This window comes from Grammomys surdaster, unplaced genomic scaffold (genome assembly GCF_004785775.1).
Source record: "Grammomys surdaster isolate TR1022 unplaced genomic scaffold, NIH_TR_1.0 97, whole genome shotgun sequence".
Lineage (NCBI taxonomy): Eukaryota > Metazoa > Chordata > Mammalia > Rodentia > Muridae > Grammomys > Grammomys surdaster.
This window is the reverse complement of record NW_021604576.1, coordinates 18797897-18811895: the sequence shown is the minus strand read 5'-3', so window position 1 is coordinate 18811895 and position 13999 is coordinate 18797897. Positions and strand designations below refer to the sequence as shown.

The following is a 13999-nucleotide window of genomic DNA, read 5'->3' as shown; positions in this document are numbered from 1 at the left end:
TCAAAGAACAAATATATAAATTTGTTTATAAAACTTGGCTTATTGGATAAATAAATAATATTGCAAAATGCTTTTAACTAAACTATAACTAAAATTCAAAATTAATGTCTTCCTCAAAGAATTAAGAAAAAAAAACAGATTATTTCCACAACTAGAAGGAAGGAAGGAAGGGAGGGAAGGAGGGAGGGAGGGAGGGAGGGAGGGAGGGAGGGAGGGAGGGAGGGACGATACCAAAGACTCCATTTTTATTAAAAGATCAGGATTATATCCAGATACTTCTAACTCACACCTAGATTATAAAACTTTCTTTATATTTAATATCCTACCTGGTATATTTCTAAGTGATAAAATAATAAATAATTTTGGCTTTAATGAAGTTATAAATGAAAATATTATATCCTTTCAATAAATCAAGCCATTCTGCTATGACTGCTTGCTTATTCTAAACTCTATTTCTCAAAACTAGAGTTTAAAAGATTCCAGTGTTTACACTGTAGGTAGGTAAGTAGGTAGGGGTGTGTGTGGGGGTGTGTGTGTGTATGTGTGTGTGTGTGTGTATTTCTCATTCCACATAATCTGGATAAAACAAAAAAAAATCTAGTTTTTAAATTAAACTACATTTAGTCTAGCTAGAAATACCCAAAGGTTTGAGTTAATACTTCTTGTTCAAATTATACAAAAGACATCAATCTCTAATAAAAATATCATGTTTTAAACATTGTTTTTTTTATTTAATTAGTATCCAAAATGCTCTAAAGATGGTCAGGATTAAGATATTAATTAAATAATGTGTATTCCAGTAATAAAAGGTGGGAGGATAACAGTACAGTGACTCCTTCCAAAGTCCTGTTTCCAACCATTTAAATATTAATAAGATAGTTCGACCACAAATAACTGTAAATACAGGGGAAAAATATAAGCAATTTAGTTTCTATGTAAATCTTGGTTATTTTAGATACATGTTTTCATCTGCAACCTTTACTTCATTAGGATAAACTGTATTCTTACTTAGTCTTAGATACAATAATCCTTTTTCATATATAAACATTATGTCAGATATAGAGTATGAAAAAACTCAGTCAGAACTGGATCATGATGGCTAATAGTCTGAAAGAATGCATGAGTTTATCTCTTACTAGCCTGTGCTATTATAAGCCTATTCCTCTCTCCTGAAGACTGACATCCTACCCACTACTCAGTCTCATCTACATCAGAGGATAGGAATGAGATTTCCTAGCTACAGCAGACCTTATGATATTTAATACTATTTGGTCGCCTGCATATACAAAATGCGATACTTGGAAACTACTAATGAAAACTCCTGACAAACTGTGTCTACACAGACTGACTGACTAATTGGAAATCCGGTAGTATGGAAAGAATGAAATGTTGCAGATCCAAAGGCTAATTTATCTTATCTTGGGCTACCTGTGTAATGGGACAAAGGTTCCTCAATCTTCTCTCAACTGGGACTATCATTAGCTAGCTTAACCTGAAATAAACATTCCTCCTTACTCCCCCCACAGAGTGGTCTTTAGGGTCACTACCCCTGCAACATTTGGAGGTCCACAACAGTCTGACCAACACGCAGGTCTCAGCTTGGGCTTCCTCCTAGAGGGTGTAGAACATGAGATGTTCCAGGATTCCAGAAGAGAAGAACTTCGTGCTTGCAGTGGTCCAGGCCCCTCTGACATCCCTGTCTAAATTTTCTTCAGTGAGTCACCTGGTCTGTCACCTCCAGAAGTGGCCACCCCTAATTTGTCTTATTGCTTTTGTTTGTTCTTGTCCTGTCTCTGTCTCTTCTAATCAAGTGTGTTACTTCTCATTGTGAATTAAGATCCAGAAAGTGAAACTACAGGCAGCTCTGCTTCTAAACAGCTCACTCCTGTGGAGTATTTGGAGTATTCTCCCACTATTTCTAGGAAGCACATAAAGACAGGAAAGCAAACTAAAGAGTTGAATTTTCTAAAGACTACCTTTCGACCCTTTGTGAATTAAAGCGGTAAAACGGCCTCCTTTTGACAGTGAGTGGCTGTCTGAGGGCATATACAATAAAGGCAGATAATGAGCAGTATGACTAGCGATCACAGGAAAACCTGGCCACCATGGATCAGTTTTCCTCCCTAGATGCTTAGTTATGTCTACTGCAATAACCTCCTTCATAGGTCAGCTTAAAGCCAGTACCAAGGTTTTGGTAGCTAAACCCAAAAGGGAAAAAGCAACAAAAATTCTATCCAGTGACCCAGAGGCAGAAGAACTACCCCCATACTATGTCCCTGAACGAAAAGTGATCCCATCACAAATCTGGGCCCCAGAGGCCTTTTCCTCTTCTTCCCCTACAAAGGCCTCTGTGTCTCCTCTACATTATCCACAATGGCTCCAATTATGCCCTTTCCCTAAATCCAGCAGATGTCTCAACTACCATTCCTGATTCCCTTGCCTGCCCCATTCAACCTAGACCCCAGCAGTTGCTGCCATTCTTCCCCTCCAGCAAGCCCTCTAGACTCACTCCTTTTGAGCCAAAGGATCTCAGTTAGAAGCCCCTATGCCCGTTTATGGTATATGTCCCCTTCTAGTCCAGTGACTGTAAACCTGTAAGTCCCCTTCTAGACCAGTGACTGTAAAACTGTAAGTCCTAGAACCCCACTTCTCTGAGAAACTGTAGGCACTTAATCTCTCTCGAGACTGTCTTCTATACTCAGCAGTCTACCTGGGATGATTGACAAATTACTGGTCACCCTGTTCACAGTAAAAGAAAGAGACCTCTCCTTCAGACCCCAACTCCAAAGAGTAAGAGACAGGTTCAAGAGTACATAATTGTAGATGAATATTGCTGCCTCTCAAAACCAGGATTTGGTAAAACATCAGCACATAGTGGGGCACCAAGCTCCTAATCTGGACTGAGACTGAAAAGGGGGTGTTTGAGGCTTTAAAAACAGCTCTGACATTGGCTCCAGCACTAGCATTTCCAGATGTCTCAAAACTATTTTATCTGTTTGTCTATGAAACAAAAAGCATTGCAAAAGGGATTTTAACCCAAACGTTGGGGCTACAGAAATGCCCTCGGCACACCTTGGCAGATGACTGGACCCTAGAGCTTCAGGTTGGTCTACCCGTTTAAGAGCTATCATAGTAACCACTATTCCAGTCAAAGAAGCAAACAAGCTAACTCTGGGTCAGGATCTTATACTCACAGCACCTCATGTGACTGAGGCCTTCCTATGAGGAATACCAGACCACTGGTCAGGCTATGCCACTCAAGGGCCCACAACACTGGAAGCCTGTCTACCAGCAAGGGGGCCAACTGTTCAGGTACATGAGCTGGGAGGGCACATTTCACATGCAAACCAAAACAGATTCCTCTGAAGCCATTACTTACCCAAATCGCATATGTATACAGGTCTCAACTATGAACTTCAAACAATAAAATAAACAGTAAAAGTACTGTCATATTTAGACTACTTCCTTTATTCTAGAAGACTAAACCTGGAAAATAATGCAACTCAAAGACCTAAACTCCATCTTCCTAAGAGTATTCTCTGCAATTTCTGTCCCTAGCTTCTAGCTAATTTCATTTCTTCCTCCTTCAACCTCAGAAGGTAAGATTTTTTTTTCCTCCTCTATTTAACAAGGGAGACTGGAAAACATAGCATATTGTATCTAAATATTCATTAAAGGTTTTACTATATTTGCAGCACACATAATCTGGTGTTATTTGCCTAGTGTTACTTTTCTTTGTTCGTTACCTAGTTTGATGCCTCTGTAACTCCTTGGCAATTCAAACCTAATTGCTAAGGACAGAGTGAAGGAGAACAAAGTGCAGCAAATAGGAAAGTGTTCCAACACAGGACATAACTCCTACAGTGGTTCTTATACTTGAACATCCATAGAACATTTCAACATCATGTTAAAACACAAGTTACTAGATCCCACCCCAAGTTTCTTTTCAGTGCTTGTGTCTCTAGCCATTTCCTGAATGATACAGATTCAATTCCATGTGACATGCTTTGAAAAATAAGGCTGTATATAGCATTGGCTATCAAGTGGTAAACAAAATGGGAATTTACTAGCAGTCTGAGTTATCAAATAGAGAACAAGAGTACTGCTCAACATTCTCTACTGTGACTAATCAGTGCCACACTAAAGAACTGTGAGACCCAACATCAGTGCTGATGATCTGGGAACACCTACAGTGGAGTACATCACAGCTTATTCCAAATGTGTGACCTGACCAATAACAGTCAATGTCCTCATGGAAGAAGGACTCAAAATACCAATTTTTTTTCATTTTCTTCTTCAATAACCATTTGAAATTTCCTCAACTATAGCAAACTTAAGTTTTAGTGATATTAATACATAAATGGTATAGCAAGCCACAGGAGGAAATAAGCATTTATTTAATGGTATTTGTAGATTTCTATAAATCAATATATATTTCATATGAATTACAAGAAAATACTAAAAAAACTAATTTTCCTTTCAAATTAATAATGGAAATATTTATGTACAAACAAATACACATATGCACACATGTAAACAGATGCATATGCATGAACTTACTCCAATAGGCTGAAAAATAAGTCCATCCATTTCATGGCTGACTTCTTTGGCAAAATTTCCTTCCAGAAGCTATAAAATAAAGAGATATTCTTTAGAAATACAATGATCATTTAAAAGTTACTTTAACTTTTAGCTAAGATTTTTGAAATTTTCTGTAACATTTAAGAACTGGGAAAAAAGGAAAGAGGTGGAAATTCTGGATTAAACTCTGTGACTTTTGGCCCTAATTTTTGACTTCATCTTTGCTGGCATCTCATCTTCCAAAGACTATAGTTTCTCTAATGTGAAAGCAGTACATATTAGAGTTTGAGCATGCTTATTTCCTTTAATGTTAATATAAAGTCTTTTGTTCTACTCAGTGACAGATAATCTGAGGAAGGCTAAGATGATACATAGCAGTTTAAGTGTTTTAAGTTTCAGGGTTCTGTTTCCTTTTGCTGTTGGTCTTGGTTTTTTGAGGCAGGATCTCAAGTAGCTCAGGCTGACCTCAAACTTCTATTGCCCTGCCTTCCTATCACAATGCTGAAATCACACAGAGCTCCACCACATCCCGCTGGGTTTCAATTCAGAAAGATGAAACAGTTCTGGAGACAAGACACCTGGTGACAGTTGCACAAGAATGCAAATGCACTTACTGTGACTAGTTAATACTATTAAGATGGCAAAGTTTACTGTAATGTTCTAAAAATTTCCCTCTGATTTTTGTTTTGTTTTGTTTCCCCTGCATCAGCAAGTGAGCAGATTCTTAAACTTGGATTCTTAGAGCCATTATTATGCATTTTTGGTCAAATTTTAAGACTGTTCAAAAATTCATACATTTCTCTTCAATTCAATCACAGGGATAAGGGACACAGACGAGAAGGAAATTTCACCATAAAAATGTATTATATATTAAAATCTTTGTCTTCTTATAAATAAAAATGAAAATAACCTCTGAAGTACTGTGAGTCAAATATCTACTTACATTCACTCTGGACATTAAAAAAAATTCCAATTTTGTTGAATATATATAACATATTCATCTTAGAAAAAATGAAATTCAGTTTCATACTAATTAACAGTAGGTAGACAGACAGACATACTGGCTGAACCCAAATATTTATACATGATGGAAAAAGGTTAAAACAAAAGTAAATATAACTTTGATAATTCTATATATGGAAAGCTGTCCAATGTTCAGAACCTAAATAATAAACTTTTAAAAATCTATGAATAAATAAGGAAATCAAAACAAACACTTCCTAAAGCATTTAGAACTAAGAACAAAATCATGGTAAATGTTACTTGACAGATCACATTATGAGAAAATGTTGGTGCATTAAATATCTAATTTAGAGATAAAGAAGAGGCCGGGCTGTGGTGGCGCACGCCTTTAAACCCAGCACTTGGGAGGCGGATTTCTGAGTTTGAGGCCAGCCTGGTCTACAGAGTGAGCTCCAGGACAGCCAGAACTACACAAAGAAACCCTGTCTCGAAAAAACAAAAACAAACAAACAAAAAAAAAAATAGAGATAAAGAGGAAAGGCAAGTGCTGTGTAACAATTTCCTACAGGCTGAAACATTCCATCCTGTAGGAAGTTCCTTAAGCAGGAAGGTAAACAACTCTAAATAGTTTCAGAAGTTCCAGAAACTGACCAGAGCCAACTGCTCCCCCAGAGAAGAGGAAACTAAGCTGCAAAGAATGCTCTGAGAGGAAGAAAAGCTGCAAAGACTGGAACAAGCAGAAAGCAACGAAGCTGCCTGGAAGAGGTTTAAACTAACTGAATCACCTGGAAAGGGCACTCTCCAACCTGCTGAGCTGCCTGAAGGCTGTACAGTGCTCCAGGTTTCCCAGCTTTAATGAGCTACCATCTATGCTGGGGTGGGATTTAGTGAGACTGCTATCTTCTGCATCATTTCTGCTCCTGTAAGTAGCCCCTTACCCATATTTCTATGAATAACCCCAATAATACTCATTGGTTTATTAAGTTAGACTTTGCTGGTACCCATACTTTGGTCTGACATAGGATCCCTATCTGGGGTGAATAGACATGTGTTGTATCTCCCCAGGAACAGTTTTGTCTCACAACAGGGAAGAAGAACGGAAGAAGAGACAGGCAGGGCAACACACTCTTAGAGTCCCAGAACTTGGGATGCTGGGGTAGGAGGATGACAAGTTTGAGACCAGCCTAGGCATTAGAGCAACTTCAAAGCTAGTCCATGATACCCAGTGATAACTTAACAGAAGATAGATGGACAGACAGACGGATAGAGGGAGGCAGGCAGGGTAGCACATTTATAATCCTACACTCTGGAAGGCTACAGGAATATCACAAACTGGAGGCCAGCCTGGCTTACATGGTAAGATCCTAAGCAGAAAGGAACAAAGAAAGGAGGAGAAAGGGAAGGCAGAAGAAAACAGAAACAGTCACAATCAGTGACCCCAATTTCTACTACAAAGTAAGAATTCCAACAAATTTAAGAACTGTGATTCTTAAAAAACAAAAATAAAAAACAAAAACCAAAAACAGTCATTTGGGAAAACTAAGCAAGCTCAATGAAAAGGACCCCTGTCCCTCATTTCTAGCTCTCAGCTGTGCAGCTCACAGCTCACAGCATTTAAAAAGCAAACAAAAAGTGATTGTGTCTTTGAATGGGTTTTAAAAGTCCAATTGTGACCAGAAAACAATAGGTGTTTAATTTTAAACATGATAGTAGGAATAATAGCCAGGAATAAATTTTCAAAGTGACAGTATCAGATTGCAGAGAATGTTACTGGATGGGTAGTCTTTGAAAGTCAGGCAGTCCCCATAACAAGTACCAGAGTTAATGAGGAGCCAAAAAAAATTCTTCACGTTCAGATCATATTCTTCTAATAACTTAAATATACAGCATGATTTAAAGCTACTTTTGGAATTTTATTTGTCATTATATTCCTAAATAAAATGTCTCTAAGGTTTTAAACTATAATGTCCCTCCTTCCTTACCTATATTTAAGTGAAACCTACTCATGAGTTATCATGAAAGCCTAATGTAAAGCACATTAAGCTTTACTTCCCTAGATGATTAACAGCTAAATTAGGACTGGTGAGATGGCTCAGTGGATGAAAACAACAAACTCAGGCTGGTGACGACCCCAGAACTCTTATAAAGATGGGAAGCAAGAACCTACCCCTTAAAGTTGACCACTGACCTCCATAGGCATATCACTACATGCACACACATACAAACACACACACATACACAACACAAGGCACAAGTGTATCACACATAATCATACATATACAAGCATTATACATATACAAATACACATGAATCACATATAACAAACATGCACATATACATGTATCATAAACACATACTACTAATATTTTTTAAAGCTAAATAAAAATATTTTTTCATTCAGTTTTCTTAGATAAATATTTCCTAACTCCCTACCAATGATTAAAAACCAAGTAAAGAATATTAGGAATGCTATGATAATATATGTCTCAACCTAAGTAATACCTTAATTTTAACACCAATATTTGTTTATTTTTCTCAAATAGCTTTTATTAATAATTCTTTTTCTCTCATTAAATTTGGCTTACAAACATATTTATAAATCTGGTTTCCTTGCCATTAAAAAAAATTACCCATTTTACATTTATTGGTTTGGTCCTGACATTAATCACTAAATCTAGATAATAAAAAATAAATCTACCGCCGGGTGGTGGTGGCGCACGCCTTTAATCCCAGCACTTGGGAGGCAGAGGCAGGTGGATTTCTGAGTTCGAGGCCAGCCTGGTCTACAGAGTGAGTTCCAGGACAGCCAGGGCTACACAGAGAAACCCTGTCTCGAAAAACCAAAAAACAAAACAAAACAAAACAAAAACAAAAACAAAAAAACAAACCCTAAATCTACCAATTTTAATATTTACAAGAAAGTTGTGAAAAGTGAGGGCTTCATGTCAAGTCTCAAGGTGTCACTAGCAGTAAGCACTGTTTTTCCTTAAACCTGGCCCAAGGAGGGACCTCATATCCTCACCTTTAGCACCATTATCTTAATGTAATGGTGTGATGAGCTATTTCTTCCTGGCAATCTAATTCTACTTAATTCTACACGTTATTTTTAAAGCATTTCAAATCAATGAATTTGTAAATACTTAGTTGGAAAACCCGCAAAGAAATTTTGCTACCCTATAAGCAGTGAATTGCCCTAAGCTACCATAACAGTAAATTTAAACTGTCAACTAGATACAATCTAGACTCCTAGAAAGAATGTCTCAATGAAGAACTGTTGAGACATACCTGAGAGAGATTTTCTGAATTAGGTTAACTGAGATGGGCAAAAGCAAGCATGGGCTGAGTCTAGAGTGAATGAAAAGGAGAGGGGAGCTTTGCATTAGCAATCACTTCTCTGTTCTTACTGTCGGTGTGATGGGACTGGCTGGCTGAAGCTCCTGCCTCTGTGACTTCCCTACTATGACAGTCTGCAACCTGGGATTGTGAACCAGCACTTTCTCCCCCTAAGTGCCTTTTGTTAGGGTATTTTATCACAGTAAATAATAATAATAATAATAATAATAATAATAATAAACTAGGACAGGTATGATATATTTTAATTTTTTATTTCTTTTCCCTCTAGATAAAATTCAAAGGTAACTGAAAGAAAAATAAAACAGTAGACATATCAGATAGTGTTAATCAGAGCATAGTAGTGTTTCATAAGTTTTCACTTACAGAACTTGAATTTGTTTACTTAATGTAACTTTATTTCTTGACTTCTTTTTAATAACAGAAGGAATACAACTTTCCATAGACCAAGTATTTGAAGATTTTCTCTGAAATAATACTCGATAGGTCTATGAATCACTTGGAAACCAAATCATTATAAACGCATAAGCAGAAAACATAGTGCTTCAAATTTGAAACATGAAAACACAATAGAAGTTGTAAAGTTACAGTACACAGAAAAGAGACTCTTAGAAATAATTTTTTAAGTAGTACCTTAAGACTATAGTGAAGTAAAGTAGATCTCCACTGCTTCTGGGAATACAAATTGTCATTATCAACTCACCAAAGTATAGCAAACTATATTGTGTGAATATTTAAAGAATAAAAGAATAAACTGCATTCACCCTGCAATTCTGGTTTACTCTACATACATCAGATATTTCTGGAGCAAATTGCCCACACAGCTTCAACTGCCTGCCTAAAGGGACTTAATACAATCTCTGGTGACTTCTTATGAGATCTCACTAATTCACTAAAACTCAAAGTTTAGTTTTTAAAAAATTCCCACAAAATACAAGCTTGGGTTTTAATCTTTAAAAGATATTACTCTTTAACGTTTTCTTTCCCCAAGTCTAACACTGGCTCCAGTCGAGTTCATCCACTTTGTCTAGATGCTAAATTCTTCTCTAACCAGTAACCAACTGTCATGGAAAAAAATATCTTTCTTGGAACCACAAATCAAACACATTATCCTCTCTAAAAAATGAACGACTTATTACTGTACAGGAATGAAAATTAAGCCATGTCATTAAAGTTTACCATTTGTATTCATACATAGCTTTTCCATTATCATTACTGGTTGTTTCATTAGCAGGCATCATTACAATTAAACTTATAAGAATCTGGTAAATCTCAACTGAAAGGTAGAAAAATCTGAAAACAATTTCCACAGGAAACATAATTTTATGATTGTTATTAGGCAGAATCCAGAATTATGTAGCATTCTGTGAGACAGTATGTAACTAGGAAAACTGAGGTAGGCAGCATATTCCTTGAGCTGAGGGGTCTCCAAATGAATAAAAAAGAGCAAACAAAGTTGGGTAGAAAAGATGAGTGGGATAAATATGAGAGAAGTTGGGGAATAGGACTGAATATGACCAAAATACACTGTATGAAACTCAACAAACTCAAAAATTATCTAGACATAGCATGCAAAATTTTAAGAATCCCTATCAAAACACTAAAAAGCTTTAAATATTTATGACTATGAGACACATGCTTCAGTTGTGATACACAGATACAATGGAAATCTTGTAAAGGCTATGCAGTGCTGTCAAAGAGACTCCCAAAACATACAACCTATTGCTGTTGCCCCTGCTAACAGCCCAGAGAAGGAAGACAAGTCTCTATTGCTGAAGAAATTATGTACTTCAGAAACAGGGCCCAGAGGCCACTGAAATAGAACTAATTTGAATGTTCCCTCCCTGAGGACTAACTTTCATGGTATCAGAAGATGCCATGCAAGCTTCCAAAGGAGACAGGCAACCAACAATCCCACCCAACAGCTATGAACTACATCAATGACCAGCATAGTACAATAACTCTAAGGGAGCACTAGTATAGTACACATACCTTGGGAGTAACCAACAGCCCTTCAATTAGACTTAAGAGCCACTCAACAAAAGGAATACCATGCCCAGTACTGAAAAATCTAGTTAACTAATCAGTGCTAGTGAAATCTTAACTATTAGAGGAGAATCTACCTACAACTACTAATTCACTAAACCGGCATAATCTCTAACAACAATTAAACATATGTCCTTATACCCACAGATAAGTGTAGTCATCACTCCTCATCAAGGAAACTTCTCTGCACAAAAATAAAAAACTACAGAAAACCACAACCAATTAATAAGCAAAATTATGAAGCCCAGTCCCAATGAATACATCCACAAAACATTCCTGGCATCCAAGGCTCAGGAAACACTGCAGAAGAGGGGGCAGAAAGTTTCTAAGACCCAGAGGAACAGGGACTTCACCATGAGACTGTTTCCTAGTAACATCAGAAGCTACATCTGTAAAGACTCACAAATCAATATGACTGCACAAATGTGAGCCAAACAAGGAGATTATCAATAAACATGACAAACTGCACAGGAAGAGGGGGAAGGCAGAAGGCTTCAACTCTATTTGAAGAACTACAGGCAAATGAGTAAAGATGGGAATGGGAGAGGTGGTCCTCCCTAGGGAAAAGCATACCAATTGGTTGTCCAGTACCAAATGGTCAGCCCTGAAGATACATATATAGTGGGATATTTTTCCTGAAAGATGGGAGGAACTAAGGTGGGAGGAGTAAGGAGAGGAAGAGGAGGAGTAAGGAAAAGAAGAGGATAAGGAAGAGGAGGAGCTAGGGAAGAGAGCACCAGAGAGAGGGGAACATAGAAGCAGACATGTGCCTGTCTCTAGCAGTCAAAGGTAGGTGATATATCTAGGTTGGGTATTGGGTTACACTTCTGATTGTGTGGGCATCTTGTTATTGAGCATTACCAAATATATAAAGCCTTTGGATAATCTAAGCATTAGAGTCTCATTCCTACCGGGCCCGCATGGATGGCGGGATGGTCTGGGCACTGCCCAGCCTTGTAGAGACAGCGTGGAAGATTGGCAGTGCCATATCCCACGCTGGCGTCTCGTGGGTGGCAGGGCCGGTGTCTTTGAGCAGCAGTATGCCGCCTCTGCTCATGGCCACAGGCCTAGACTAGTCAGGAACATGGCGGCTGATTAAGAAATGCCAGATTAAATGCTGCCGTTTTAATTATCTCCCGCAACATACATGGAAGTAACATTATATGGACTCATCAAGTTATAGTTAGGAATCTATGTGTATATACAAAGTCATACATGTGTTCAATAACAAGCAATGAAAGATGAGTTCGTGAACGCTGTCTCAAAAAAATAAACAAACTAACTAACAAAATAAAATTTGACAAAAAAATAAAGGCCAAGTATAACAATAACGGGGTGAGAGGACTCAAGACTGCCAGGCTAAAAATTAAACAACAAAATAAAAGAAATGCAGAATAGTATATAAAGAATAATCTCTTCATTAGGCATGGCAAAACTATGAATCTATGAATAGTATATGTGTTTGTATATTATAACAGAATTTTTAAATACAATAACTGACAGGACCTGTTACTTTTCTGACTCAATGTAAAAATGAATAGAGATATGTCAAACTTTTTACTGTGTTCTTTTAAAATTTTGTCAACCATATTTAACCTAGCCAAACAATTCCATTTTAAATTAGCCTTCAAACTGAAAAAGTAGGTAGAATTATAGAACTCTCTTGTAGAGGAATTTTAATCAAGCAACGTGGCTGCTCTGGCAAGAGAACATCCAAAGACGTGATCAGGCTGGAAAACAGGCACACCTGGAGTATGGTATGATCTGGCTGGAAGACAGACCTGCCCTTACTTAGTACACATCCCTAAGGTAAAATCAGTTTGTAGAAGAAAGCAGCAATGTTTGAAAATGTTGTCTAATTGAGGGGCAAGTATCAAATCACAAAAGATGTGAAAGAATGAATCAGAGACAGGCTAGACACGCAGCTCTCAGGAGGACAGACAGGAAAGAGAGGCTAATACTTAAGGGCAGCGAGCGCATGGTCAGCGGGGAGTCAGTGCAGTCAGTGCAGTGCAATGGAACTGAGTTCATTCATAAGTTCATGCAGTTCAGTGCAGGTCAGCAGAGGCAGTTGAAGCCAGAGATTAAGGAGTCAGAAGATTAGAACAAACTGCCAGGATTACTTTGAGGCCAGGCAGAGAGTAAGAAGCTGAGAGAAGCCAGATTGAATCAGTCAGCTTGGAGAGGAGACAAAGCCAGAACAGCCTAGTTGAACCAGTCAGCCAAAATTCAGGAAGAACTAGAAAGGATGAGCTTATTCAGCAGTAAGCCTCCCAGACAAGAATTCCATGAAGTGAATAAAGCACGTTTACACTCTACTTCTTAGTACTGTTGTGAAAGTATGAATGTGACTCTAAAATCTGAAATGTGAATCTGAACAGATCATCATACCTTCACTATATTGGCTGTATTACACAACATGAAGAGCCTGTTAATAAAGCTTGACTAAGTCATTCCTTCCTTTTCTTTTTCCTCTTTCTATTCTTTCCTTTGTCTTGTCTCCTCCCTCTCCCTTCCCCCTTCCTCCCTCCCTCCCCCCCTCTCTTTCCCTCCCCACCCCAACACCTCCTTTGTCATTCTAAATGACTCCATGTGTATTGCAGTATTAAGGAATGGTTTTGTGTACTGTGTATTCAGATGCTCATTTTTATGCCCAGATAGCCGACTGCAGTCCTGATGATATGGTCAAGCATCTTCAGTCTCAATGTTAGATAAAAATTGTTTTCCATCACCTCTGATTGATTAATAAAAGAGCTGATCAGCCAATTAGCTGGGCAGAAGAGTTAGGGTGGGACTTCCAATCCCAGTCAGGGGATCCAAAAGAGAAGAGAGTAGAGAAGGACCCTGAGGAGCAATGTGTGTGGAGAAACCATGTGGAAGGTTCAGGAGTCTCCATGAGGACACACATGGAACAAAGCAAGGCAGAGCAAGACCCAGATTGAAGGTAAAGGATCATGTGGCTGGAAAACAGTCAGCTTTAGAGGGCTAGAATAACACAGAACCTGGCACATTAATAGAAAGAAAGAGAGAGAGAGAGAGAGAGAGAGAGAGAGAGAGA

The 13999-nt window shown here is 38.0% G+C and overlaps 1 protein-coding gene across 2 annotated transcripts in view; it reads right to left on the bottom strand.

The window, feature by feature from the left end:
* Rngtt (RNA guanylyltransferase and 5'-phosphatase) overlaps positions 1-13999 on the bottom strand; it is a 200989-nt gene that overhangs the window by 130461 nt on the left and 56529 nt on the right. For both annotated transcript variants that reach the window (XM_028780899.1, XM_028780902.1), the window contains exon 12: positions 4561-4629. In XM_028780899.1, coding sequence (XP_028636732.1) covers positions 4561-4629 — 69 coding nt within the window. The remainder of the gene's footprint in view (positions 1-4560; positions 4630-13999) is intronic.